General features: G+C 45.8%; 1 protein-coding gene across 2 annotated transcripts in view; it reads left to right on the forward strand.

Annotated features, from left to right (window-relative positions):
- Window positions 1-24,915, forward strand: part of NPC1 (NPC intracellular cholesterol transporter 1) — a 48,893-nt gene that overhangs the window by 23,147 nt on the left and 831 nt on the right. The window contains exons 6-25 of one of the 2 annotated variants that reach the window (XM_070220717.1): window positions 357-606; window positions 2,865-2,938; window positions 3,459-3,829; window positions 5,040-5,266; window positions 7,777-7,877; window positions 10,322-10,424; window positions 13,030-13,219; window positions 13,663-13,845; window positions 14,597-14,711; window positions 16,547-16,674; window positions 16,771-16,911; window positions 17,922-18,011; window positions 18,441-18,631; window positions 18,968-19,083; window positions 19,751-19,880; window positions 20,131-20,190; window positions 21,238-21,438; window positions 22,261-22,492; window positions 23,249-23,362; window positions 24,099-24,261. In XM_070220717.1, the coding sequence (XP_070076818.1) occupies window positions 357-606; window positions 2,865-2,938; window positions 3,459-3,829; window positions 5,040-5,266; window positions 7,777-7,877; window positions 10,322-10,424; window positions 13,030-13,219; window positions 13,663-13,845; window positions 14,597-14,711; window positions 16,547-16,674; window positions 16,771-16,911; window positions 17,922-18,011; window positions 18,441-18,631; window positions 18,968-19,083; window positions 19,751-19,880; window positions 20,131-20,190; window positions 21,238-21,438; window positions 22,261-22,492; window positions 23,249-23,362; window positions 24,099-24,261 (3,180 nt within the window). The remainder of the gene's footprint in view (window positions 1-356; window positions 607-2,864; window positions 2,939-3,458; window positions 3,830-5,039; window positions 5,267-7,776; window positions 7,878-10,321; window positions 10,425-13,029; window positions 13,220-13,662; window positions 13,846-14,596; window positions 14,712-16,546; window positions 16,675-16,770; window positions 16,912-17,921; window positions 18,012-18,440; window positions 18,632-18,967; window positions 19,084-19,750; window positions 19,881-20,130; window positions 20,191-21,237; window positions 21,439-22,260; window positions 22,493-23,248; window positions 23,363-24,098; window positions 24,262-24,915) is intronic. The other variant, XM_005612764.4, reaches the window with a different exon arrangement.

The raw sequence follows: 24,915 nt of genomic DNA on the forward strand, positions 1-24,915 counted from the left end.
AGCTGGTTTTTTTTTTTTAAATGGCTGAAAACCATTACAAAGACCTTTTCAGGAGCTCTGCAATAGCATTAGACTAGCTCCTCGATGGTGATAAGACACGATTGGAGGTTTACCTTGGAATGTGATGTACTCTGATCTCCGTGACAAACTGCTCAGAGTTGTTAAAATAACTTAAAATTTTACAGGACTAAGCGGCAAAAGATCATTTCATCATATAGAAACCTCTAGTCCTTTCTGTTCTTCTGGTTGTGTTATATTATTTTGGAGTGCTTATCATTGGGTTTAAATACCATTTAATACATACCTGGTAGTGTTTTTTTAATTGAGATACTCCCTCATCACAATCCTCCCTGCAGACTTTCCAGCCCATGGGATGGAGCCCATGAACAATGCCACCAAGGGCTGTAACGAGTCTGTGGACGAGGTCACGGGGCCGTGCAGTTGCCAGGATTGCTCAGTGGTTTGTGGCCCCAAGCCCCAGCCCCCGCCTGCTCCTGCTCCCTGGAGAATCTTGGGCCTGGACGCCATGTATGTCATCATGTGGACCACCTACATGGCCTTTTTGCTCATGTTCTTTGGAGCATTTTTTGCCGTGTGGTGCTACAGGTAAGCAGTTTTGTTTATCCTCTGGGGCGAGAAGAGCAAAATTACCGCACAGCACTTTCAGCTTCCACTTGTAGTCCTTGGTGAATGAGAACAGAAAGCCAATATCTGCATGCTTATGTCCTGCAACTAGTAAACGGTCAAAGGCCTATGTAGACATTTAAACACTTGAAATGGGTTTCATTGATTTATTCAAAATGATGTGATTTAAAGCACTGTGCATTAACCACCCGTTCTTTAACAGAAGGTCTTATAAGCTGAATCTGGTTCAAATCTATTTAAACGCAAGACTATAGTCCTTTTAGATATTTGCATCTTGAAAAAAACAGTTTTTTTAACTTTTTATTTTGAAATAATTGTAGATTTACCAAAAAGGTACAAAGTTTTTATATATATTTATATATATCCTTTACCCAACTTCCCTTAATGTTACAGCTTACATCACCCATTGTATATAATGATCAAAACCATGAAAATAACATTTGTATAATACTTTTAGCTAAACCGTGGACTTTATTCACATTTAATGCTCCTTTTCTGTTTCAGAACTCCATATCACATTCACATTTTGTATTTTATTGGTCTCCTCCAGTCTGGGGTAGTTGCTCAGTCTCACCTTGTCTTTTATGGCCTTGACACTTTTGATGAGTACTGGTCAGTTATTTTGTAAAATGCCCCTGGATTTGGCTTTATCTGATATTTTCTTATGATTAGAATGAGGTTATGTGTTTTTGACAAGAATATCACAGAACTGATGTTTCTTTCTCTTATATCAGTATATCACATCAAGGGGCACGTGATCTCACTGTGTCTTTACTGGTGATGTTAACCTTGGTCACTTGGTTGAAATGGTGTCTTCTGGCTTTCTCCGTTGTAAAGTTACTATTTCTCCCTTTGGAGTTGATAAATATCTTAGAGGAGACACGTTGGGACTACGCTAATAGCTTGTTTCTCCTCAAAGTGTCACTCTCTGATTCTAGCATCCATCAGTGGATCTTATCTGCAGCAGTTACTACTGTGGTGTTTGATGGTGATTTTGGATTTCCCTCATTCCTTCTATTTTTACTGATTGGACTTACTCTATACAGAGGGTTATCCCTGCTTCCCTACTTATTATTTATTCAATTATATTTACATAATGGACTTTTTTTTTTTTTAATTCTGTGGGCTCTATCCAATAGTGTCATTTATTTTGTTTCTCAGATTTTCCAGTTTTGACCATTGGGACCACCTTCTTGTATTTTTTCTTTTTAACATAGCCTCACCTTTCTCAAGCACATTCTTATTTTTTGGAATCACAAGATATTCTAAGCTCATTTGGTATTTTTATTGCTCCAGCCCTGGAGTAGACCTCTTCTGCAAGGAGACTTGATTCCTTTTATTGGAAAATGGTATTTAGAAGCCAAGAGCTAGGGGCCAGCCCAGTGGCCGAGTGGTTAAGTTCATGCGCTCCACTTCGGTGGCCCAGGGTTTTGCCGGTTCAGATCCTGGGTGCTGACGTGGCACTGCTCATCAGGCCATGCTGAGGCGGCGTCCCACACAGCACAACCAGAAGGACTTACAACTAGAATATACAACTATGTACTGGGAGGCTTTGGGAAGAAGAAGAAAAAAAGATTGGCAACAGATGTTAGCTCAGGTGCCAATCTTAAAAAAAAAAAGAAACCAAGATCTAAGCATTAGATATGCTCATTGCTACTCCAATATAGTGTTTACTGTGTTTTTAAAGGACCTAAATGTTTTAAATATAAATGAGGGCTCCAAGGTGAAATTATCCTTTAATTAATTTGTTTTTTTATTTTTTGTTTGTTTGTTTTGGAGGAAGATTAGCCCTCAGCTAACTACTGCCAGTCCTCCTCTTTTTGCTGAGGAAGCCTGGCTCTGAGCTAACATCCGTGCCCATCTTCCTCTAGTTTATACGTGGGATGCCTACCACAGCATGGCTGCCAAGCAGTGCCATGTCCGCACCCGGGATCCGAACCAGCGAACCCCGGGCCGCCGAGAAGCGGAACGTGTGAACTTAACCGCTGCGCCACCGGGCCGGCCCCTAATTAATTTGTTTTTTTAATCCCTTCTTAAATTTTCTCCTGAGACTGGTGAGCAGAAGGACCCAGAGCAAGGAAACTTAGGGGAAAGGAGGCAGCAGTTAGGGAGGAAGAAAACAGGGTGAGGAAGGAAGCTTGTAAGGGGATGATGGGAATGTCAGAGCAGCCTCATTACGTTGAAGGCCACAGTACTACTTATATGCTTTTATTTTTCAGAAAACGATATTTCGTCTCCGAGTACACTCCCATTGATAGCAATATCGCTTTCTCTGTGAATGCCAGTGACAAAGGTAGGCACGTTTGTGCTTAATTAAAGGGTTAGGATTATGTAGGCATGAGAGTCCCCCACAAACGTTTATGCGCCTGTTCTGGGAGAGGCAGTCTGCTGGTGCCCAGGACACGGGTGCGATCAAGACAGACAGGGTCCTTGCCTTTGGGGGGTGGCAGATCAGGACCAAGCAGTTAATAAGAGCAAGGACTAACCCCGGCTAAGCGCTGCGGGGGCGCGCAGGCCACGGCCGGGAGCAGGAGAGCTTGCGGGGAGCTGCTCTGGAGAGAGTGCTCAGAGACTGCCTTTCAGAGGCCTGTGTGTGAGCGCCCGTCCTCTGCGGGGTGGGCACGCGGTCGTGGGCAGGCGAGAAGGGTGGCTTCCAGAGCAGACAGGTAGCTGAGGGCGGGCGAGGGTGAGGGGCTCGCGCTCGGCCGGGGTGGGCGCTGTTCCCGCCACGTGCAGCCGCCGCTGGTGCTGCCCTGCTCCACTGCGGCGCGGCCTGGCTCCTAACTGCGCCGCCTTCCTCCCCGCTCTTCCAGGGGAGGCGGCCTGCTGCGACCCGCTCGGGGCGGCGTTCGAGGGCTGCTTGAGGCGGCTCTTCGCGCGCTGGGGCTCTTTCTGCGTCCGAAACCCCGGCTGCGTCGTCGTCTTCTCCCTGGCCTTCATCGCCGCGTGTTCCTCAGGCCTGGTGTTCGTCCGGGTCACCACCAACCCAGTGGACCTCTGGTCCGCCCCCAGCAGCCAGGCGCGCCTGGAGAAAGAGTACTTCGACGCGCACTTCGGGCCCTTCTTCCGCACGGAGCAGCTCATCATCCGGGCCCCACACGGCCACGTGCACACGTACGAGCCGTACCCCTCGGGAGCCGACGTGCCCTTCGGCCCTCCGCTCGCCTTGGAGGTTCTGCACCAGGTAGTATGCTCTGTGCAGAAGTCAGTGCCGGGGGGTGGGGCGTGTGGCTTTTACACACTGACCTGTTCTACTTGGTGAGGGTTTGGGCTTGGAATGTAGTGGTGTGTCTTGAAAATCTTAACTGTAAAAAGTGAGTGATGGGTGTTGAACCTAATGAAAAATTTACTGTAGACCGCTTTTGTATTTGCTTCGTATAGTAGGTCTTGCTTCTTCCTTGAAATTGAGATGAGTGGTTCTTTGTTGAAGCAGAATGTATTCATAATTCCCCCTTAGGAACTTGGGAAGTTTTTCCCTTGGTAACTCAAAAGTAGTGTGCTAGGACGCAAAGGAATGGATCCACTTATGCTGTCCTGGGCCCTTGGCGGGAGCTGCTGGATCGTTGCTGATCCTGCCCGCAGAAGTGCATTTATCGTTCCCTGAATGTGGGCCCCCGGCCTGCATTTGCTGAGCGGTGCCTTTGGAACAAGATCCATCCCATTCTCTTACACAGGCCTTTAGACCTTTGCATTCTCCCTTGTCATGCTTGCCCTGGAGAACTGTGTCTGTGAATAAACTTCATCCCACTTACTTTTTAATAAACGATTGCACAGTCACGTGGCTTTTCCTTTAAACGTTGCTTTTGCTTACAGAAAGTCTCATATCTTGAAAAACATCAAAATGGTTCCAAGACTTTAATAGAATCTTTTCTCTACTCATGCCTGTCTGTTGCTTTTTCCCAATTTGTTGCAAAAGGTGCACAACGTAGTCATTTACTTCCAGGAGCATATTCTCTATTAGAAGATACAGGAATATACATAAATAATTGTAGTATGGAGCAAGGCAGTGGGTTAATTATGGGTGAGGGGGAGTGTCAGGAAGACCAGGCAAATTGTTCCAGTCTCCCCTCTGTGGCCCCCTTGGTCACTGCTGGAGACAAGTGGGAGGAAAGATGTTCGAGTGCCCTGCACTGAGCTCTGTCCTGGTAATGGTGTCATCTCCCTGTCTCTCTGGATGCCTCTAAGCAAGGTCTGCATCCCAGTAGGCTGTTCTCTAAGAGTGGCTTCTGGGCCATCAGATACTCCACCATAGTGTGCCTGGTCCTCTACCCTGTCTCGGGAAGGATTGTCCCCAAATACTCTTTATTTTCTGACCCTCAGGGCAATAATGGTTAATCAAAATCTGAGAGGAATCTGGTGTGTTTCTGGGTTTGTTTATTTTTCAAATCTTTCAGGTTCTTGACTTACAAACAGCCATCGAAAACATTACTGCATCTTATAACAACGAGACTGTGACACTTCAAGACATCTGCTTGGCCCCTCTCTCACCATATAACAAGAACTGCACCATTATGAGTGTGTTAAATTACTTCCAGAACAGCCATTCCATGCTGGACCACAAAGTGGAGGACGACTTCTTTGTGGAAGCGGATTACCACACGCACTTTCTGTACTGTGTCCGGTACGTGGCAGGAGACAGTCATTCGGTCATCCCACCCATGTCTGCACAGTTGCTGTCGCTGCTCACTGTTGTAGGTACCAGACCCCCAGCAGTGAGCAAACAACAGGACTTTGGCCTGCAAAGCTTACGTCGCGATGGAGGGAGACAGCCCTGAACAAATAGATGCGTGCCTGAATGGCAGGCAGAGCTGAGTGCCGTGGAGACAAGGAAGTGGGCAAGGAGATGAGTGCAGTGGGGTGCGCTGCGTCAGCCGGGTGGAGACCTGCTCAGGGGAAGGGAGGGAGGGAGCCGAGGCATATCGGAGCAAAGAGTAGACAAGCAGCAAGTCCAGAGGCCCTGGGATGGGAGCCTTCATGGTGTGTAATCGAGGAACAGCTGGTACCAGTCAGCCTTGAACCCATGCCTGGATTGAGAACACACAGTTATTATCTACCACACCACCCCAAGTTTTTTTGAGCTGATTTCCTAGTAAAAATAGAAGCCTATAGTGCTTTTTCATGTCTTTCAAATATAAATTTATAGCATGATGCTGAATTGTTTTTAAAACATGCAGCATCCCCTGGAGGGGCGGGGGCAGGATTGCTGTGCCCTTTAGATTGGAGGGCACTGCAGCCCCTTCCTGTGGGAGATGTGTCTAGCTGAGCAGGGTGCGTTTATGACTTGAATGAGTCACAGAGAAGCTGTGCTGGTGATCTGAGGTGACCTTGAGGCTTTCCCCGTAGCAGGAAGAGCAGCCTACACTGGACAGGCCTCCTGCTGTTCCTAAACACCTGGAGACAGTGCTTCAGCCAGTCAGACAACCACCATGGCTGTTTCTTTATCACAGGAACAGAGAAATTATTTCTTGTCAGCTCTGAGTGTGCTGCTCAACTAACCACGTTTCAAGAGCTGAGCTCTCTGACTAATGGTCCAGTTTGGTGACCTTAAGTTCTATTTTTGTTACTGCAATGTGACTCTTCAGGTGCTTGGACTGTGTTTACTCTAGTTCGAGGAAGTCCCCTCTAGAAACTGAACTGTGCCCGTAAAACAATAAGTGTGTGACCATAAACCCTAAACCAGTGTTCTCCACAGGGTGGGTGGGACGGGAGCCACTGGACAATTTGAAAAGAAAATGTAACGTTATTTAATTTATCTATTTAAAGAAAAAAGCTATTTACTTTTTGTTGTTTTCCAAAATAAAATTCAACGGAATTCGGGCGGTGGGGGAGGAGCATGAGGCTTGGGTTCTGACGGGGGGGAGAGTGGTCCAGCAGGGGCGGAGACGCTGCTGTAGGCAGCTCCACTCCTGCTTGGCAGGGGTCTGTGTCGGTGTGTGGTTACACTTGTGTATCTCCAGCTCTCACCTCCCCCCTCACCCTCCCACTTTTCCTGGGCTTTCTCCCCCGGAGGTCCTGCAGGAACGGTGGACCCGGCCCGTCCATTACCAAGTGTGGACCTGCTTTTTTCCCCATAGCCCCTGTCTCGTGTAGTGGCATCCACATTTCCCAGTTACTCAAACTTGAGGCTGTCTCCCTGAATTCTTCTTCTTCCTCACCCTCCCCATGTAATTCATTGTGGATTATAACCTCTGGATGAGCTCTCCAATCCGTGATGTGGTGGCAGAGACCCATGTGTGTGGGATGGCGGGACTTGGTTTCTGGCTGCAGCCGTGCAGCCTGTTTGACGGGAGCAGGTGGCCTCCGGGGCCTGATCCCATCAGCCACTGGCTCTGAGGGGCAGTGGTTTGGTTTGTTGCAAGAACCTCCATAAGTGCGCAGCAGAATGCTGGCTTAGGATCTGTCATAAAACGCTGGTTGTGTGTCTTCACTGCACTGCTGGTGGTCCCTTGCATGGGCCATTGCACGTACCTCCTGGCTGGTCTCCCTGCTTCCCTTTCTTTCCCACCTGCAGACCTCCTTCCTCTTGGCCTGCTGAGTCACCTTGTAAAACAGCTCATGACCCCTGTCCCCCCAATCTCTAATTGTTCCCCAGTGCCAACAGGATAAAGGTCCAAACTACTCAGGGCAGTACCGAATCCTTTTGTTCGTTGTCCGTCGCCCTCTCCCGCCCCGTGCCCTCCCTCGGAAGTCCCCGCTGTATGGGTACTGCATGCTCTAGACACAGGACTTCTTCTTGTTCCTCAAACCACCGTCCTCTTGCTTTCCTCTCTCGAGTGCCTGTTCTCGCCCTTTCTTCTTCCCCCACACTTGTAGTTGCATGGAACACCCTCATTGCCCCCCTCCCTGGGGAATTCTCCCCCGGGCCAGAGATCTGGTTCTGTACAGGTCTTTTTGGTGACAGTTTTCCCCATGTATTAGTTGCTCCGTCCTCTGTGCGCTATGCACATGTGATACTCAGTGTTGTGAGCTCCCAAAGGCAAGTGCTGAACTGTGTTATTCACTTAAGGAACCTCAGGGTCCACATTGTGCTGAGAATATAATCAGCCTCACGAACTGTTGATTGTAAACGTTTAGGTCTCTGTGTGTCTTAGGTTTGTTCTAACTGGAGGTGTTTTCTACACTTCTTGGCAGGGCTCCTGCCTCCCTCAATGATACGACTTTGCTCCACGATCCTTGTCTGGGCACGTTCGGTGGACCCGTGTTCCCGTGGCTCGTGTTAGGGGGCTATGATGGTAAGTAAGAGAAGCTTTCACTTTTCCTGCTAGATTAAGTAGTTTGGGTTCTGTCATTAGCAGTCAAGTGGTAATTATGCAGATTTCATAAATTGAACAGTCTTATTGATTCCCTTTTTCTTCAATCTCAAACATAATAATTTTCCTTTGGCTTTGGGTTTGGGTTGTGTTCTGAACTTAAAAGGAGTGGATGGTGTTAGCCTTTTTTGTGTCACACTTTGGGGAGCTGTCGAAAGCCAAGGGCGTTTCCCCAGAATAATGCAATTGTGCACATCCACATCATATGTTGTTCAGCTCCAAGGAGTTCATGGAGCCCTTGAAGCTTGTCTCTAGAGCCCCCAGGGAGTCCATGGAGCCCAGGCTGAGACCCCTGTAATGAGGAAGAGAGACTATGTGAGATAGGCGAAAAGAGAAATAAAGTCGATGGATTTTTTTCCTAAACCAGTTGGTTAAGAATTCAGACACTTTTCTAGTGGAGGAGCTGTCGGTTTGCTCTTTGCTGGCTCCTGTAGCACCGTGGAACAGACTGTGCCACCTACGCTGGGGTAGTGATTCATGTGACAAGTTTGGCGTCTGAAGCCTACTTATAGACAGCTCAACCGGTTTTTACTCCAGCTCAGTGAAGAGGTCAAAGAGATATTCTCCTCACCCAGTGGGAGGGGAGAAGTTTGATCTGTGCTTAAATCTTATTCTACCTCCTATAATAAAACGTCGTTTCTGATTGGTGGGGAAAAGACTGTCGCCAACTGGCTAGTCACAGCCATCAAAGTTAAACTTGATGACCTTATTCCTTCCACCAAAATAAGTTCCACATGGATCAAAGATTTGAAACATGAGAACTAAAACTATTAAAGAACTGGAAGAAAATACAGGAGGAATTTTTAAAAATAATTTTAAAATGGACAAGGCATTTCTAAGCAAGACACAAAACTCAGGAGCCACAAAAGGAAGTACTGATGAATTTGACTACTTAAGAATTTTAAACTCCTGTGTGGAGAGCAAACATCATAAAGTTTAAAAAAAAAAATCCAACAAACTGGACAAAGTAGATTACATAGCAGACAGCATTTCCTTAAGGATAAAGAGCTCTTGTGGAAAAAAGAAAAGGTCAGCAACCCAAAAGAAAAGTGGGCAAAGCTGTATGAAAGTTAACAAAAGAACTACAAATGGCTCTTAGTTATGTGGGGAAATGCCCTGCCTCTCCCTGATTAGTGAAACGCATCGCGCTTCAGTCTTTCTGCCTAACAGGTGGGCAGAGACCCAGGAGTCGGACAGGCCCTGTTGGTGACAGCACGGGAAACAGCCTTGCTGGGAGAAGTGTCGACTGGTTACCAGAATTGAGCTCCAGGGAGGCAGGGGTGTTTCTCTCTGTCCCCTGATGTGTTCACAGTTCCTAAATAATGCCTGGCGCCAAGTAGGTCTCCGTAAATACTTTGCTGAGTAAAGGAATGAAAAATAGGACAGCCTCCTTGGAGGGCAGTTTGGGAGAATCTGTCAAAATTAAAAAGGCACATGCTTTTTGATTCAGTGGTTGTACTTGTAAGAACTGAGTCTACAAAGATGCATTTACACATTAAAAATCTAAAAAAATTGCAAAAATATCCATCAATTGGAGATGCGTTAAATTATGCAAGAAAATATAATACAGCAGAGAAAAAAACAAGGAAGCTCTTTCTGTACAAAAGCAGAGCAGTCTCAAGATACAAATTGTGCATAAAACAATTATATGCATAAAATGTACAGAATAATACTTTACTATTTGCGTAAATAAGAAGGAAAGGGTAAGAACATGATGTGTTGGCTGGTTCATGTGCGGAGCCTCTCTAGAAAGACTCACAGGTGGTCACGGCGTGGGGAGGGGAGCCCAGAGGGTGGAACGGGACTGAGGATGACAGAGGCTTCGCTAACACCTTTCTGCTCTGAAATTTTTTTTTTTTTTTTTTTTAAAGATTTTATTTGTTTCCTTTTTCTCCCCAAAGCCCCCCGGTACATAGTTGTATATTCTTAGTTGTGGGTCCTTCTAGTTGTGGTATGTGGGACGCCGCCTCAGCGTGGCTCAATGAGTGGTGCCATGTCCGCGCCCAGGATTCGAACTGATGAAACACTGGGCCGCCTGCGGTGGAACGCGCGAACTTAACCACTCTGCCATGGGGCCGGCCCCTGCTCTGAAATTTTTACCATGCATGTGCTGTGTTGTTAAAAAGAAAAGCTACTGTTCCTGAATGATAGCTGTGCCTACCTCAGATAGAGAATCAGTTTTATTCATTAACTGAACTGCATAGACACTATTTCCATGAACCCCTTTTTTGTTCTTCGAGCACAGGGATGTAAGTTGAGATCCCCAGTGAGAAATCAGTCACCTAGCCATCAGCGATTGCCTCCTGCTATTGAACTAATTTTCTGCATGCTTGTACTCCTTTTAACATCACGTTTTTCCTTTTTAGATCAAAACTACAATAACGCCACAGCCCTTGTGATTACCTTTCCTGTCAATAATTACTATAACGATACGGAGAAGCTCCAGAGGGCTCTGGCCTGGGAAAGAGAGTGAGTTCCTCACGGGGTCTAAACATTCTGTCCTTGTGTTGTGGGAACCTGGACGCTAACAGAAAGCACTTAAACTTCATTCAGCTAAACTAACCAGCATCAGATCTAAGTTCATCATGTTTTTCACTTGGTGCTAGTGATGCTAAGAAAAAAAATCTGTAAATGAATTTACCTATAAACATTGTTTGAACAGCTATCCCTGCACAAGAATGCAAAAGTGTTTACGCAGAAGTGTTCCTTGCGTCATTTTCTAACAGCAGAAACTGGGGGCGACCTGAATGTACTTTAGTAAAAGGCAGGGACAGTAGAAAAGTATGCAGTCATTAGAAGTAGGCCAGTAACCCCCCAATGTGTGCTTCCTTAGCTATCCGTCTCTGTGGGAGGCCTAATGCCCACACTGTGGGCCTGGGTTTGTCAACTTCTGCGACTTCGAAGACAAGTGGCTAGGTGCATACGGGTTTGTGATTGTTATGTATTCCTGATGGGTTATTCCTTTTATCATTAAATTAAATCTCTCTTTACCTTATTAAAAAAATAGGCCAATAAGTGGTTCAAGATGTATTAAATAAAAACTATAATCAGTGTGTTTAGGTAAATATATGCTATCGATGCTGTCCATGCCCAGAAAAAATAGCAAGCAAATAACCTGGGAAATTGTTAATTGTTAGTAATCTCTAGAGAATGAAGAGAGAGGACTGAGGGGACTTTGACTCCACTTTATACCCTTCAGTCCTTTTTTTTCAACAGCTTCGTTGGGGTATAATTCATACATGATACATTTCACCCATTTAAAGTGTACAATTCAGTAGCTTTTAGTATATTCACAGATATGTGCAACCATCACGACAGCCAATTTTAGGGCATTTTCTTTACCTCCAAAAGAAACCCCATATCTTTTAGCTGTTACCCCTTCTCCTTTCATCCTCCCACCTCCCAGCCCTGCACAACCACTGATCTACTTTCTGTCTCCATGTGTTTTCCTCGTCTGGATTTTTATATGAATGGAGTCATATATGTGGACTTCTGTGTCTGGCTTCTGTCCCTCAGCATAACGTTTCTCAAGGTTCCTCGAAGTTGTAGTGTGTAGCAGTCGTTCATTTCCTTTTATGGCTGAATAATGCTCTGACCTTTGGCTAGACCACATTTTGTTTGTCTGTTCATCACTTGGTGCACATTTGAGTTGTTTCCACCTTTTCGCTGTGATGAATCATGCTGCTGTAGACATTCGTGTACAGGTTTTTGTGTGAACGTTTCCTTTTCTCTTGGGTAGAGTCCTAGGAGTAGAATTGCCGAATCATCTGGTAACCCCTTAACTGTTCTTGTGACTGGTAACTGCCAGCCTGTTTTCTAAAGTGACTGCACTGTTTTACATTCCCACCAGCAGTGAACGAAGCTTCCGATTTCTCTAGATCCTCTCCAACACTTGTTATTATCTGACTTTTTGATTCTCGCTGTCCTACTTGGTGTGAAGTGGTGTCTCATTGCAGTTTTGATTGGCATTTCCCTGATGACTAATGATCTCAAGCATCTTTTCATGTGCTTATTGGCCATTTGTATCACTTCCTTGGAGAAATGTCTGTTCTTATCCTTTGCCCATTTTTAACTGGCTTATTTGTATTTTTATTATTATAAGAATTCTTATCTTTTCTACAAGTCTCTTAGATACATGATTTCCAAGTATTTGCCCCCATTTTTTGGTTTGTTTTTTGCTGTCTTGATGGTGTTCACTGAAGCACAGAGGTGTTTAATTTTGGTGACGTGCAGTTTATCTGTTTTTTCTTTGGTTGCTCTACTTCTGGTGTCCTATCTCAGCAACCGTTGCCTAATCCGGGGACATGGAGATTGATGCCGGCGTGTCCTTCTGAGGGCTTTATAGTTGTAGCTCTCACATTTAGGTCTTCGATCCGTTGGAATTCCTTCTTTTGCATATGGCTGTCCAGTTGTCCCAGACCATTTATTGAAAAGTTTATTCTTTCCCCCGTTGGATAGTCTTGCCGCTCTTGTTGAAAATCAGCTGACCACAGATATGTGGTTTGTTTCTGGACATCTAGTTCTATTCCTTTGATCTGTGTGTCCATCCTTGTGCCAGTACCACACTGTCTTGATTAGTGTTATTTTGTAGAAGGTTTGAAATCAGAAGTGTGAGTCCTCCCACTTTGTTCTTCTTAGAAAAGGTTTTGGCTATTCTGGGCCCCCTGCCATTCCATGTGAGTTTTGGAATCAGCTTATCTTTCTACGAAGAAGTTGGCTGGGATTCTGATAGGGATTGCATTGACTTTGTAGATGAACTTTTAAAAGCTTGTTGCATGAGCGTATATCTTTATTATAACATACTTCATTTAGAAATCTTTTTTAGAAGAAAAGAAATGAGAACAGGAACCACCTTTTAAACTTGTTCTAAACCTATCTTAAATGGTAGAAAATTCCATGTGTCTGGCACTTTCTAGTCTGGGGTGTCTCACCTTCTGGTCTCCAGTGGAGAAGATCCTAATTCAGGATAAAGGTTAAGTAATTGTGGCTTTTGTGTCATGAAAGTTGGGAGGAAGTTTCTCACTTAGCTTCCACTAAGTTTTAACTGAAAATATAAAATTTGCTTACTTTTTAGGTTTATTAATTTTGTGAAGAACTATAAGAATCCAAATCTGACCATTTCTTTCTCTGCTGAACGAAGTATTGAGGATGAACTAAATCGTGAAAGTAACAGTGATGTGTTCACTGTTGTGATCAGCTATGCTGTCATGTTTCTGTATATTTCCATAGCCTTGGGGCACATCAAAAGCTGTAGCAGGCTTCTAGTAAGTGGGGCGTGTGTGTGTGTTTCTTGTGTGTCTTTGTGTTAGAAATGGCAATGCACAACATTATGTCATATTTTTGCCTCTATTTAATCGTAATTCATTGTGTTCAAAACTGCCTTAAATTCCCACGTTTTAATTGTATGTAACTTTTTCTATTTCCTGCATCCATTTTCTTCAGTTCAATTTTTTTGGTTTATCTTAAACTTAAAGTTTATTTCACATAATCCAGTTTTTTCTAATGTCCGCTCCATCACCTAAGAATGGAAGCTCATAAAAATATGTTGCTAGGGAAGACCTAGAACATTTTTTATATCTTCTCTCAAAGTGGGAATTGTACTTTTAACTGCAGATTAGCTATACCTAGTGAAGAGGTAAAAATGAGGACCTTTTAGTAACAGGACAAAAAATTTTCTGACAGTTGGTGTCTTTGTTGGCTATCTCAGGTGGATTCTAAAATCTCCCTTGGCGTCGCGGGCATCCTCATCGTGTTGAGCTCCGTGGCGTGCTCGTTGGGCATCTTCAGCTACATTGGGATCCCTCTCACCCTCATTGTGATTGAAGTCATCCCGTTCCTGGTGCTGGCTGTTGGCGTGGACAACATCTTCATCCTGGTGCAGACCTACCAGGTAGATTTTCATAGTCTCAGAGAGCTTGGCGTCTGACCACGTAGTGGCCCCATTCATGGCCGTCCGGCCTGTGCAGAGTCTTTGTGAGTGTGAACAGTGAGGAGGCTCTTCCTTTCCTCCGTGTCGCTTATTGGTGCCCGTGAATTGTTCTGGACATTTTGAGACCAAGAAGTTCCCTTCTCTCTTTGGTTGGTGGAATAGATATAAAGTGAGAATTTAGTTTTAAATATGTGTGCAAAAAGGGCTAACACGCTTCTGAGAAATGTTTTGGGTACGACTGCTATTACAGTGATGCTCCACATAGTGTAGAAGAATGAAGGATTTGTCAGAGTTCCCACTGAAAAGACAGAAGGTCAACATAGGACCTGCTGACGCAGAAAATGGTCTCAGTCAGTTGGTTCTCACACAGTCCCCTTGTCCTGTAGGCTTTACCTATGTGGAGATTCAGTGGCATGTAGGAATGTCATTAACTGGTCCAGCTGCCTGCAGCCTGCGTTCTGTGTATTTTCCTGATAACATGATCCAGTCTTAACTTGAACTTCTCACCTGTTACCTAGCTCAGGGGTTCAGTAATGCCCTGAATGAATTAACGTGAGAAGTTGCAGGTCCCCCACCAGAGTTTGTGTACAATGAGTAGAAGCTACTAATCCTTCTTTACCATTGAGTTCATACAGGCAGCAAAGAAGCAAAGAGGTGGCATTGTTATTTAGAAATTTTAATGTTGCATATTTTGTTTCTTGTTTTTTTTAAGAGAGATGAACGTCTTCAGGGTGAAACCCTGGATCAGCAGCTGGGCAGGGTCCTAGGAGAAGTGGCTCCTAGCATGTTCCTGTCATCCTTCTCAGAGACTGTTGCATTTTTCTTAGGTAATTACTCTTTGAATTCTTCCAGTCCTACAGATAGCTGAGCCTGGGAATAGAAGGAGCAGGGGATCTGAATATGCCCCTTTGTGTTGCTTCCTGCTTTGGGCTTTGTTCCATAATTGGAAAGTATCAGAAAAATTGGTGGCAGTATCTTGGGTATCATTTTGCAAGTGTCTTCTTTCTCACGTTGTTCCAGGAGAGTGTTGATTCTGGTTTCCAGGATGAGATACCTAGAACTCCTCTGCTACTTTCCCTTTTTGTCACCCAGGGCAAATGTTGATACTTGAAAATGGCGTTCTTGCATAGCCACAGCATCCTTCTCAACGCAACACTCTAGCAACACTCTAAGCAAAACCCACAGGTATTAGCTTGTAAGATGTTTGCCATTGTTCTCATAGGCTGTCTTCCTCTTCTGTACACACAGCTCATTGGGGAAGCAGCCTCATTAATGAGCAGAAGTTGTTGACTCTTACCTCAATACAGGGAGCCAGAATAAGCTGGGACAAAAACCAGCACTTTATATTTCTTTCATATGGAGAAATCACTAACTAGCCTTACTGGCAGGGCTGTCTGCTCCCATCTCTGGCGTGTAGCAAAAGTAGTAAGAGAAAACTGAATACATCCTCTGCAGAGGAGGCCGGATTAGAATCACCCAGCACTTCAGAGAAGACATACCATCCATGAGTCACAAATGGAAACACCACCCCAGCATGTCACACAGGGCCGATGTAGGATCATCAAAGGTGGTACTCTTTCAGCACAGACACACTGTTGGCGTATTATTCTTCGTTTCCACAAAGCAATGTGCTTTGAAACCCGTGGCTCTTATACTTCCTTTTGGTGGATACAGGTGCAAAAAAAGGTTATTTCCTCTTTTTATCTCTTATAAGAAAACCACTGCAAGTGCAATGATAATGGCAGCTGACACTGTGCCTCAAGGTTGGGGCAACTTTGCAGGGACAGTAGGAACAGTGGGGATTGTGCCACCTGGACCCTGCGGGTCTAAAAGAGGTGGTTCCATGTGGCTGGTCCAGTGCCGCTAGATGCGATCTTTTTTTTCCAATCAAAGTTGTGAATCTAGATTTTGTGCACAATCTCATTGTTAAATATTGGCTACTTATTTTAAAAAATGTTTTTTAATCCTAAACTGGGTTGATATAGTGTGGGCTAAATGGGATATATCTGACGTGTGGGCTGCCAGTTTGCACTTTCTGAGCCTTAACCTAGTGCTTCTGACTTGGAGCACCCTCATTTGACTGTAAATAAACTAGGAGACAAATATTGTTGACAAAATAGCAGATGGAAAATACGGTCCCTCTCTTAGAGGAATTTGACATTGGCACAATGCGTGTGTCTAGTTCTGTGTCATTTTATCACACGTGCAGATTTGTGTAACCGCCGCTATAGTCAAGATTCATAGGAAGTTGCACAGTAGTAGCACAGAAGGTACAACTATAAGAAATGGCCGGTATTAATGGTTCTCTAAGTTGAGTGTGCATAGATTTGCCTGGGGAGCCTATTAAATGCAGTGGAATTGGGGTTGAATTCCCATTGTTTTGATTATTTAGAATGGGGCTTGGGGCCCAGAAACATAAATTTTTAACTCCCCATGTGGTAATGGTGCTGGCACCATTTTGCAAAACACTAGGTTTACAGATGTTCTGGCATGACAACCACAGACTTTTGCAGCATACCGTTGTGGGGGTGGGGGCAGCGAGGGTCTTCTCATGAGTTTGGCCTGTTCTGGCTCCCTGTGTTCATAGGTACACATGAATGTAACACTCGTAGGGTCCTCTGCTGTGAGTGGAAGTGACGTGGCAGCTTTTCTGTCCCTGCAGGGGCGTTGTCGGTGATGCCAGCCGTTCACACTTTCTCTCTGTTTGCGGGACTGGCAGTCCTCATTGACTTCCTTCTTCAGATTACCTGTTTTGTGAGTCTCTTGGGGCTAGACATTAAGCGTCAAGAGGTGAGTCGTTGTCAGGATTACAATCTATTTAATTTGGGTCTAGAAACTAGATGAAGCAGCCAGAGGTGTGCCCTTTGTTCCTCTTCGTCCCCTCAGAAAAACCGGCTGGACGTCCTTTGCTGTCTGAGAGGCTCTGAAGATGGAACGAGTGTCCAAGCCTCTGAGAGCTTCTTGTTTCGGTTCTTCAGAAACTCCTATTCTCCACTTCTGCTGAAGGACTGGATGCGGCCAATTGTGGTATGAGCTTCTCTGTGGTGGTTCTTGTTTTTCTCCTGAAAACAGATTTGTCACATGCCTTCTAAGAAATTAGACAGCTTGGGAAGGAGATTCTGACAGCTGTTAAGTATATGTACAAAAATGCTAAAGCAAACGTACAAATATATAAAATTTTTCTAGCTAGTTTTAGTAGTCAACATAAGCAAGAGTTTTTAAGTTTTTATTTTGAAATAATTATAGATTCATAGAAAGTTGCACAGGCAGTGCAGAGAGGACCCAGGTCCCCTCCCCCAGTTTCCTCCTGTGGTCTTACCCAATTATAGTTCAATATCAAAACCAGGAATTTGACATTGGCACAAGGCATGTGCCTAGTTCTGTGTCATTTTATCACATGTGCGGATTTGTGTAACCACCACTGTAGCCAAGATACAGAACTGTTCCATCGCCACAACAGTCTCCCTCATTGTAGTGTCCCCCGCCTCCCTCCCCCACCGCCCACTCTCGCTGGTCCCCAGCAACCCAAGAGCTTTCTGCAGTTCATACACTGGTTGTAGCCACCAGTGATAATCTCTACTAAAAGGACTTAAATTAGTTTCCAATAATAGTAAAAGTAATAGTAGTACCTAATATTTATTGAACATTTAATATTGGATATTGTGCTAAATATTAGGTACTATGCTAAAATGTAGATTATCCCTAGCTTTTCTCATTTAATCCACAAAACTGTTTTATAAGTCTTTTATTTTTCCTGTTTTACTGATAAGGAAATAGAAGCTAAGAGAGGTTAAGTGACTTCCCCAGGGTCACTCAGCTCATAAGTGGTGGAACCAGGACTTGAACCCAGGCAGTTTGACTTTAGATACTGTGATCTCAGTCACTGCCCCATAATCACTGTTTTCTTAGCATGTTGTTTAAACTTGCTCTCCAATTTAGAAAAGTCCTATTTTTTGTGTGTTTAAGATTTTGTTTATGTTCTCAAGCTTATTATAACAGTAAGTGATCGCTATCTTATAACTCAATTCTCATTCCAGATAGCAGTGTTTGTGGGTGTTCTGTCATTCAGTATTGCGGTCCTGAACAAAGTAGAAATTGGCTTGGATCAGTTTCTTTCAATGCCAGATGTAAGATGCTTCCTTTTTTTATTCTAACTTGTTTAGCCAATGGTGAATACATTTTTCAAAACATGCATGTGGATATTTGAAGCTAACACCTGCTTCTGAGTGCAGGTGCTGGCAGGTTTTCCCATGTTATAACACACTCTGCCAGGGTGGGCCGTCTTAGCATTCCGAACTCGGAGACAGCCCTCTGGGGTGCGGCCAGTCTATTACCTTGTGAGGGTCCCTCCTAATGGTGGAAGCAGCTGGAGGAGCCCTCGGGGCCCAGGGAGGGTGGGGCCAGAGGTCCTGGCTATGTTGGGAATCTCAAACCTGGGCTGGGGGGCGCCTGGGCCAGGAGCCTCCCGCTGCCCTCTGAATTGCTCGTGATCAGCATCTGGCTGCTACCCCAGCAGAACGTTCATGCTTTGTGCTGTGCTTTGGTCTGTCTTTCAGGACTCCTACGTGATCGATTATTTCCAGTCCATCCGTCAGTACCTGCATGCGGGTCCACCCGTGTACTTTGTCCTGGAGGAAGGGCACGACTACACTTCTCTGAAAGGGCAGAACATGGTGTGCGGGGGCATGGGCTGCGACAACGACTCGCTGGTGCAGCAGATATTCACCGCGGCTCAGCTGGACAGCTAGTCAGTGCCACCGGGTCTTCTGTGCCATAGCGGAAACAGCCCGAGGAGGCTCCCAGTCAACTGGGGCCTCAAATTTCTCATTAAAAATGGATTGTTTTGGAAAATTTGTTTTTTGAAATAATGCTAAATCTAGCTTTAGCTGAGCAGAACCTTTTAAAGGACTAATTTACCACCTCATACTTTGGAGGGTTTTCCATTAAGTGCTAATGAAGTCTGTCTTTTGACTGAGGAGCAGTATAAAATCTAGAAAAGGAAGTTAGGTTTTAAGAAAAAGGACCGAAACTACAGACTTGTCCCCGTGGAGCAGGTCAGTGACTTGTGTCTCCTTCTCTCTAGTACCCGAATAGGCTTTGCGCCCTCGTCCTGGATTGACGATTATTTTGACTGGGTGAAGCCGCAGTCTTCTTGCTGTAGGGTCTACAATAGCACTGACCAGTTCTGCAACGCTTCAGGTACTTTCATCTCCTTTTCCAAATCTTTGCCTTTTTTCTGAAAAATTTTAATGTAATTTAAAAATAATTTGTATTTCCCCTCAGTTTATAACTGTCTATGTGCCAGCGCTGGGTCTCATGCCCTTTGTCCTCGTCCTTTTTCTCACTGGTTCACTCTGAAGAGTGTTGCGTTGCTCCTGTCTCCACCAGCCCCCAGCAGGGTTGCAGGCTACGCAGGCCCCAGCTAGCGCCTCTGGTTTTCAGAGTTTTTGCGTTTCTCGTCTTTTCCTGACACCAGCTGCCTCTCTTGATTGGTATCTGGCTGTAGCTTCTCACAGGCATGCTTTCCTTTGTTTATCACTGTTGCCTTGTGGTTTTGTAAGAGTGTTGAGGTTGTCCTAGAATTTTCTTGGTAAAAACGTGGAAGCCCTGGGCTCTGATAATACCAATTGAGGTCATCCTTAAAGCATGAAACCTGCTTAGGAGAAGAAAATTTGTACAGCCTGCCTAAGATGAAGATGCCATCTCAAATTTATTAGACTATGAAAATCACGTTTGAAGCTTTTGGGTGAGAAAAAAGATTCAGGAAAGGAATTCCTCTCATTTCTTTATCAGTATTTTGAAATGTTTTAAATAAAATCTGGAGAGCCGTTCTTCTCACTTGGCTCCTCCCTGGTGTGTCCTCTAGTGGTTGACCCGGCCTGCGTCCGCTGCAGGCCTCTGACGCCAGAGGGCAAACAGCGGCCTCAGGGCAGAGACTTCATGCGGTTCCTGCCCATGTTCCTTTCCGATAACCCGAACCCCAGGTGTGGCAAAGGGTAAGTGTCACTGAGCCATTCAGATTCGTGCCCACTTCCCCTTCGACTCGCACTGGAAAACCAGGGGAGGGCAGGTGTAGACACAGGTGTAGGGGAAAAGGTCCTCTTCTCTACCCCTCCCCTTCCCACCTGCCCCAATCCCTCCGTGAAAGCAGGGAACCCTAAAACACCTTTAAAGAAAACGCCTCAGCACCTTCAGCTGTTGTCGTCCTGACTTGAGCATTCATTTCTCATGCCCTCCCGGCTGTAGGAATGGATGCAGGGTACCTGCAGGGCACAGGGCGAGGAGGAACACGTGGCATTTCAGAACGTGAGATGGTCTGTTCACTTGTGTCTGGGTGTCTGGGACAGCATCTGCTTTGGTAATGTCGTCCTCAATTAAGGTTTAGATTATTTTAGCCCCACTGTGCTGCTTGTCGTTGCCAGCCTGTCCATACATGAGGTTATGGGCTGTCTCATGCCCTCATCCAGCCAGGCAGCCAGTTACCCAGGGAAACAGGATATCCGGTCCAGAAATAGTGAGGATGGCTGGAAGTTGGGTGTGGGGTGATTTGAAAGCTTTTGTGGAAGGAAGATGAGTGTATCTCATGTATGTTAGGTCAACCCTGGACATCCCTGTTGTTCTTAAGGATACATAATGTGAACAGAGTCCCATCAGTTAGTCACATATATCATGTCTGTGTATTGAGACCTATACTAGGTACCGTGGGAAGACTGTCCCTAAAAACAAAACAGAAGTGAATCTTGCAGCGTGTTCTGCTTGCAGACTGCATGCTTTAGCCTACATAAAACAGAGCCAAGTGAATTCCACTTTTGAGAAGGCAACAGCCACCACTCACAGGGGGCCTCCCACGTGGCAGTGTCATGCCAGGCCCCTCACCAACCTATTTCACTTACTCGTCATGCAGCCCTGTGAGCAGGAGGTGGACAGCCGTGTGCAGAAGATGACACTGCAGCCCAAATTCAGTTACCTTTGTCCAGGGGTCCCGGCGGTATGTGGCAGGGCCGCGGCCATCTCACAGCCGTGTGACTCTGGGGCCCTCGCCCTTCCCCGCCTCCTGTCACAACATTGTTGCGCACAGTCTGTATGAAAACATTTGATTGTGAGCAGAACCAGGTGTAGACACAATGGCAGCTGTGCCCCAGAGAAACCAAAAGCAGTAAAGAAAAGCCAGTGTGAGAGAGAGTAAGCTAAGACCACCGTTCCTAATTCGGGGGCCTTCCGTTTCCCTGAAGTTCACAGCTGGGTCTGACCTCGGAGCCCAGGGTCAGGTGACGTCACTTAGCCTTGACTGCGCAGATTCCGCAGGTAGTTTACAAGGCATTGTCTTTCTGACACCACCGAGTCTTCTCCCAGGGGACATGCTGCTTACAGTTCAGCAGTTAACATCCTCGGCAATGACACCGGTGTTGGAGCCACTTACTTCATGACCTACCACACGGTGCTTCAGACCTCTGCTGACTTCATTGACGCCATGAAAAAAGCCCGCCTCATCGCCGGTAACATCACCAAAACCATGGGCCTTGAGGGCGGTAATTACCGTGTGTTCCCGTACAGGTAAAGTGGGCACTGTGGAAACGAGGGTGTCCCCGGGAAGGGCCCACACCCTGGAGGAGGCTGACACTCAGCTTTCATTCTGGCACCTCCTCTATCGTGAGCATGGGCGAAGGATGTCGAGGGAAATGGCATCTGGGTGAGGAGGGCCAGAATCTGGAGCTCCTGCCGAGGTCTGAGTGCTGCACACACAAACCTCGGTCTCTGGGCTGGAGCTCGCAGTCTGACACACACACCACCAAATAGCCCCTGGGCAGCGGCCGAGCTCCCGTTCCTGGCCTGCCAGTGGCTGATAGGTGTCCCGGACTGCTGATTCCTTGGGACAGCGCCTTTATGGAGATTTTTCTTTTTAATTCATCACAGTTTTTTCCTTATAAAGAAAGTATTTTATGAAATAGTGAACTTGGAACATATAGAAAAGTAGAAGACACAAGTGATTTTCCCACCCCTGGGATCTCACTTAAACGGGTCCTGCCCTGTTCCTGGCAGGACAGCCTGGTTTCTGTGGAAGAAGCTCTTAGGGTGGGTGCCCTAATTCCTGGAAGGAGGTATTCAAAATACCATGGAATGTTCTTTGTGAATGCCTATAAAATGGAATAGATTGGGCTCATGGACAAACACTATATAAAATATACATTTTGGATCATGATTAGGCCTTTCCTCGGGTGTCGGTGTTCGAAGATCCTGTTGAATTACTGTAGATCTAGCTTATAAAAACAGGGAGGTTTCTCACAGTAGTTTCACAGTTTTGCAGTAGTGGGAGGATGAAAAGTAGAGCTTCCAGAAGCAAGAACGAGCTGTAACAACCTTCTCCCGCCCCTCCAGTGTGTTCTATGTGTTCTACGAGCAGTACTTGACCATTATTGACGACACCATCTTTAACCTCGGCGTGTCCCTGGGCGCCATCTTTCTGGTGACCATGGTTCTCCTGGGCTGTGAACTGTGGTCTGCAGTGATCCTGTGTGTCACCATCGCCATGATCTTGGTCAACATGTTTGGCGTCATGTGGCTGTGGGGCATCAGTCTGAATGCGGTTTCCTTGGTCAACTTGGTGATGGTGAGTCCTGGTCCACTCAGTTTGTCCCTAACTCCTGTGTCACTCACCTGCATTGTTTCTTGGGGTGAAACACTGAGTCCAGCTCCTGACCTTGGCACACATGGACAGACAGGATGAGCGCCAGGTGGAGTTGGGACGTGGGTGGCGTATTAACAGTGAAGCTGTGACTTCATGGTCTAGCTTGGGTATTCGGCCTTTTAACGTATTCTGAAGGGTTTGCAGAAACAACGTGGCCTGGTGACAGCAAGATGTTCACTTTTTATTTATTTGTAAAAATTGCCCCTTCCAGATGGAATTCTCTGAGCAGTACCTTTGGCCTCCCATGCATTTGCCAAGTGCTTTTTAATAGTTAAAGTCCTGAAGGTGTGAGCATTTGAGAAGGTATTGACAGAAAGTAGAGACAATGCTTCAGAATGGGCGCTGCTTCAGGTGGAGTGGCTGGGAGGCCCGACTAGAGAACTGACAAGTGTGCTGGCTCGGTGTGGGCGCGGCAACCTTATGAGGTTTCAGCAAGTTCCCCTAATAAAGGTGAATCCGCTGTAGAAAACTGGAGCATTGGGCTGTGTCCAGAGGGTTCCACAAGTCTCCTGGAACCATTTAAGGTGGTGTGATTGGCCTTGTATTATAAGTTAAAGGGGATGCTTAGGGCTGCTCCACCACCCGCCATGCCCGGTAACGACAGATCCTGGGAACGGGGTGGCTGCTTTATGATTTCAACTGGAAAAGAGTGGTGGTAAAGGAAGCCCTTTATTTCAGAGCTGTGGCATTTCCGTGGAGTTCTGCAGCCACATAACAAGAGCGTTCACAGTGAGTGCAAAGGGAAGCCGCGTGGAACGCGCAGAAGAGGCGCTCTCACACATGGGCAGCTCTGTGAGTAGCTGAGTAGGACAACGGGGGCAGAAGTTTCAACATCAGGTGCCCACCTCAGTGACTGACTGGGGAAAAGAGAAGTTGGATCCAGCTCCTAAGGATTACAAGTTTTCAGGCAATTCATGCAATAGCTCTGTCCTACGTATAGCGATATCCTGAACTGTGCCTGTTGGTGAATCCTTTGTAGGCAGCACTATGGCTGAAGCAGGAAAAGAACTGAGAAGTTTGCCTTGAGAGCCGAAGCCTGTTCCCTTTAGAGCACAGGCCAGCCGCGTGCCACCAGCCGGGCCCTCGGGGCTGAGTCCAGGGGGCAGTTGGTAGTAAGGTCGGGAGAGTCTTCCGAATCCAGCTCTGTCCTGGGTTAGCCTGGCACCCAACTGCTTTACAAATACTGTAGAAGTGTTGTCACAGTAACAACTACACTTCTTTTCGTCACACTTCTGGATACTTAAAATGGTTTTCATCTCAGAATCTAAAGAAATATATTATCTCATTTTAGAGCCAGAACAGTATCCATGCAGAATACGCAGCTTTTACCTTTATAATGCCTTTTTTTCTCAGGCTCTTAAGCAGGAAATAAAACTTTAGGTTGGAACACAATGCTGCTTAGTAGCTCTGAGAGCTGGGCTTCAGTCCATTACTTTGGACCTTTTTATTAAGCAATTTCTATGTGAGAAAGTGTTCCATTAGAGTAGGTTGATAAAAGTGGTTTCTAACCCCCTCTCTCTTCTTTTAGGTATTCAGTGGAATCACACTAACAAAATTTGGAGGGATTGTGGTGTTGGCCTTTGCCAAGTCTCAGATTTTCCAGATATTTTACTTCAGGATGTATTTAGCTATGGTCTTACTGGGAGCCACTCATGGGTTGATATTCCTCCCCGTCTTACTCAGCTACATAGGTAAGAATCCTTATTTTTAAATGAGTGGGATGGAGGAAGCATGTTCCTAAAGGAAAATTATGCTACCTTGAAGCGTTCTTTTGAACTCTTTGAACTTGTATTAATGATCATTTGCTAAGTAGTACTGAGTAAAGATGTCCAAGAGGAAAAGTCCTATCCAGGGGCTTCTTGAATGTCCAAACTACCTCATCAGTCAACTGCTCACGTTTTTCTGGAGGCCTGACTTGTCTGCCTAACAAGGCCCTGAAGTCAGACCGGGATGAGCTGAGCGTCAGCGGCCCAGGGCTCCTTCCTGCTGCCGGGGATGCGTGACCCTGAGTGACTCAGCAGCCAGGTCACAGCCCAGCGGTGCTGGAGGACAGCACTCAGTTCCTGACTCACTGTGCCAGCACAGCGCTGCTTCTGCTGTTCTCTCTTATCCTGAGACTGTCCTTGTGACCTTTCTATTCTGTGGCCACTGTACTTGCATAAATGACCCGTGGTTGACAGGAGAACAGTACTGATTTGCTCGATTCCTAGCTTTGTAACGAAGTTGAAACACTGAAATAGATTGAGAAAATGAGGGGTTTGGGCTTTTTTAACCTCAGGGGGATAGAAGGGTGGTTCTGTTACAGTACAAACTGTCTCCTTTTCTGTTTCTTCAAAATATCATTT

Source organism: Equus caballus, chromosome 8, assembly GCF_041296265.1.
Source record: "Equus caballus isolate H_3958 breed thoroughbred chromosome 8, TB-T2T, whole genome shotgun sequence".
NCBI classification, from domain to species: domain Eukaryota; kingdom Metazoa; phylum Chordata; class Mammalia; order Perissodactyla; family Equidae; genus Equus; species Equus caballus.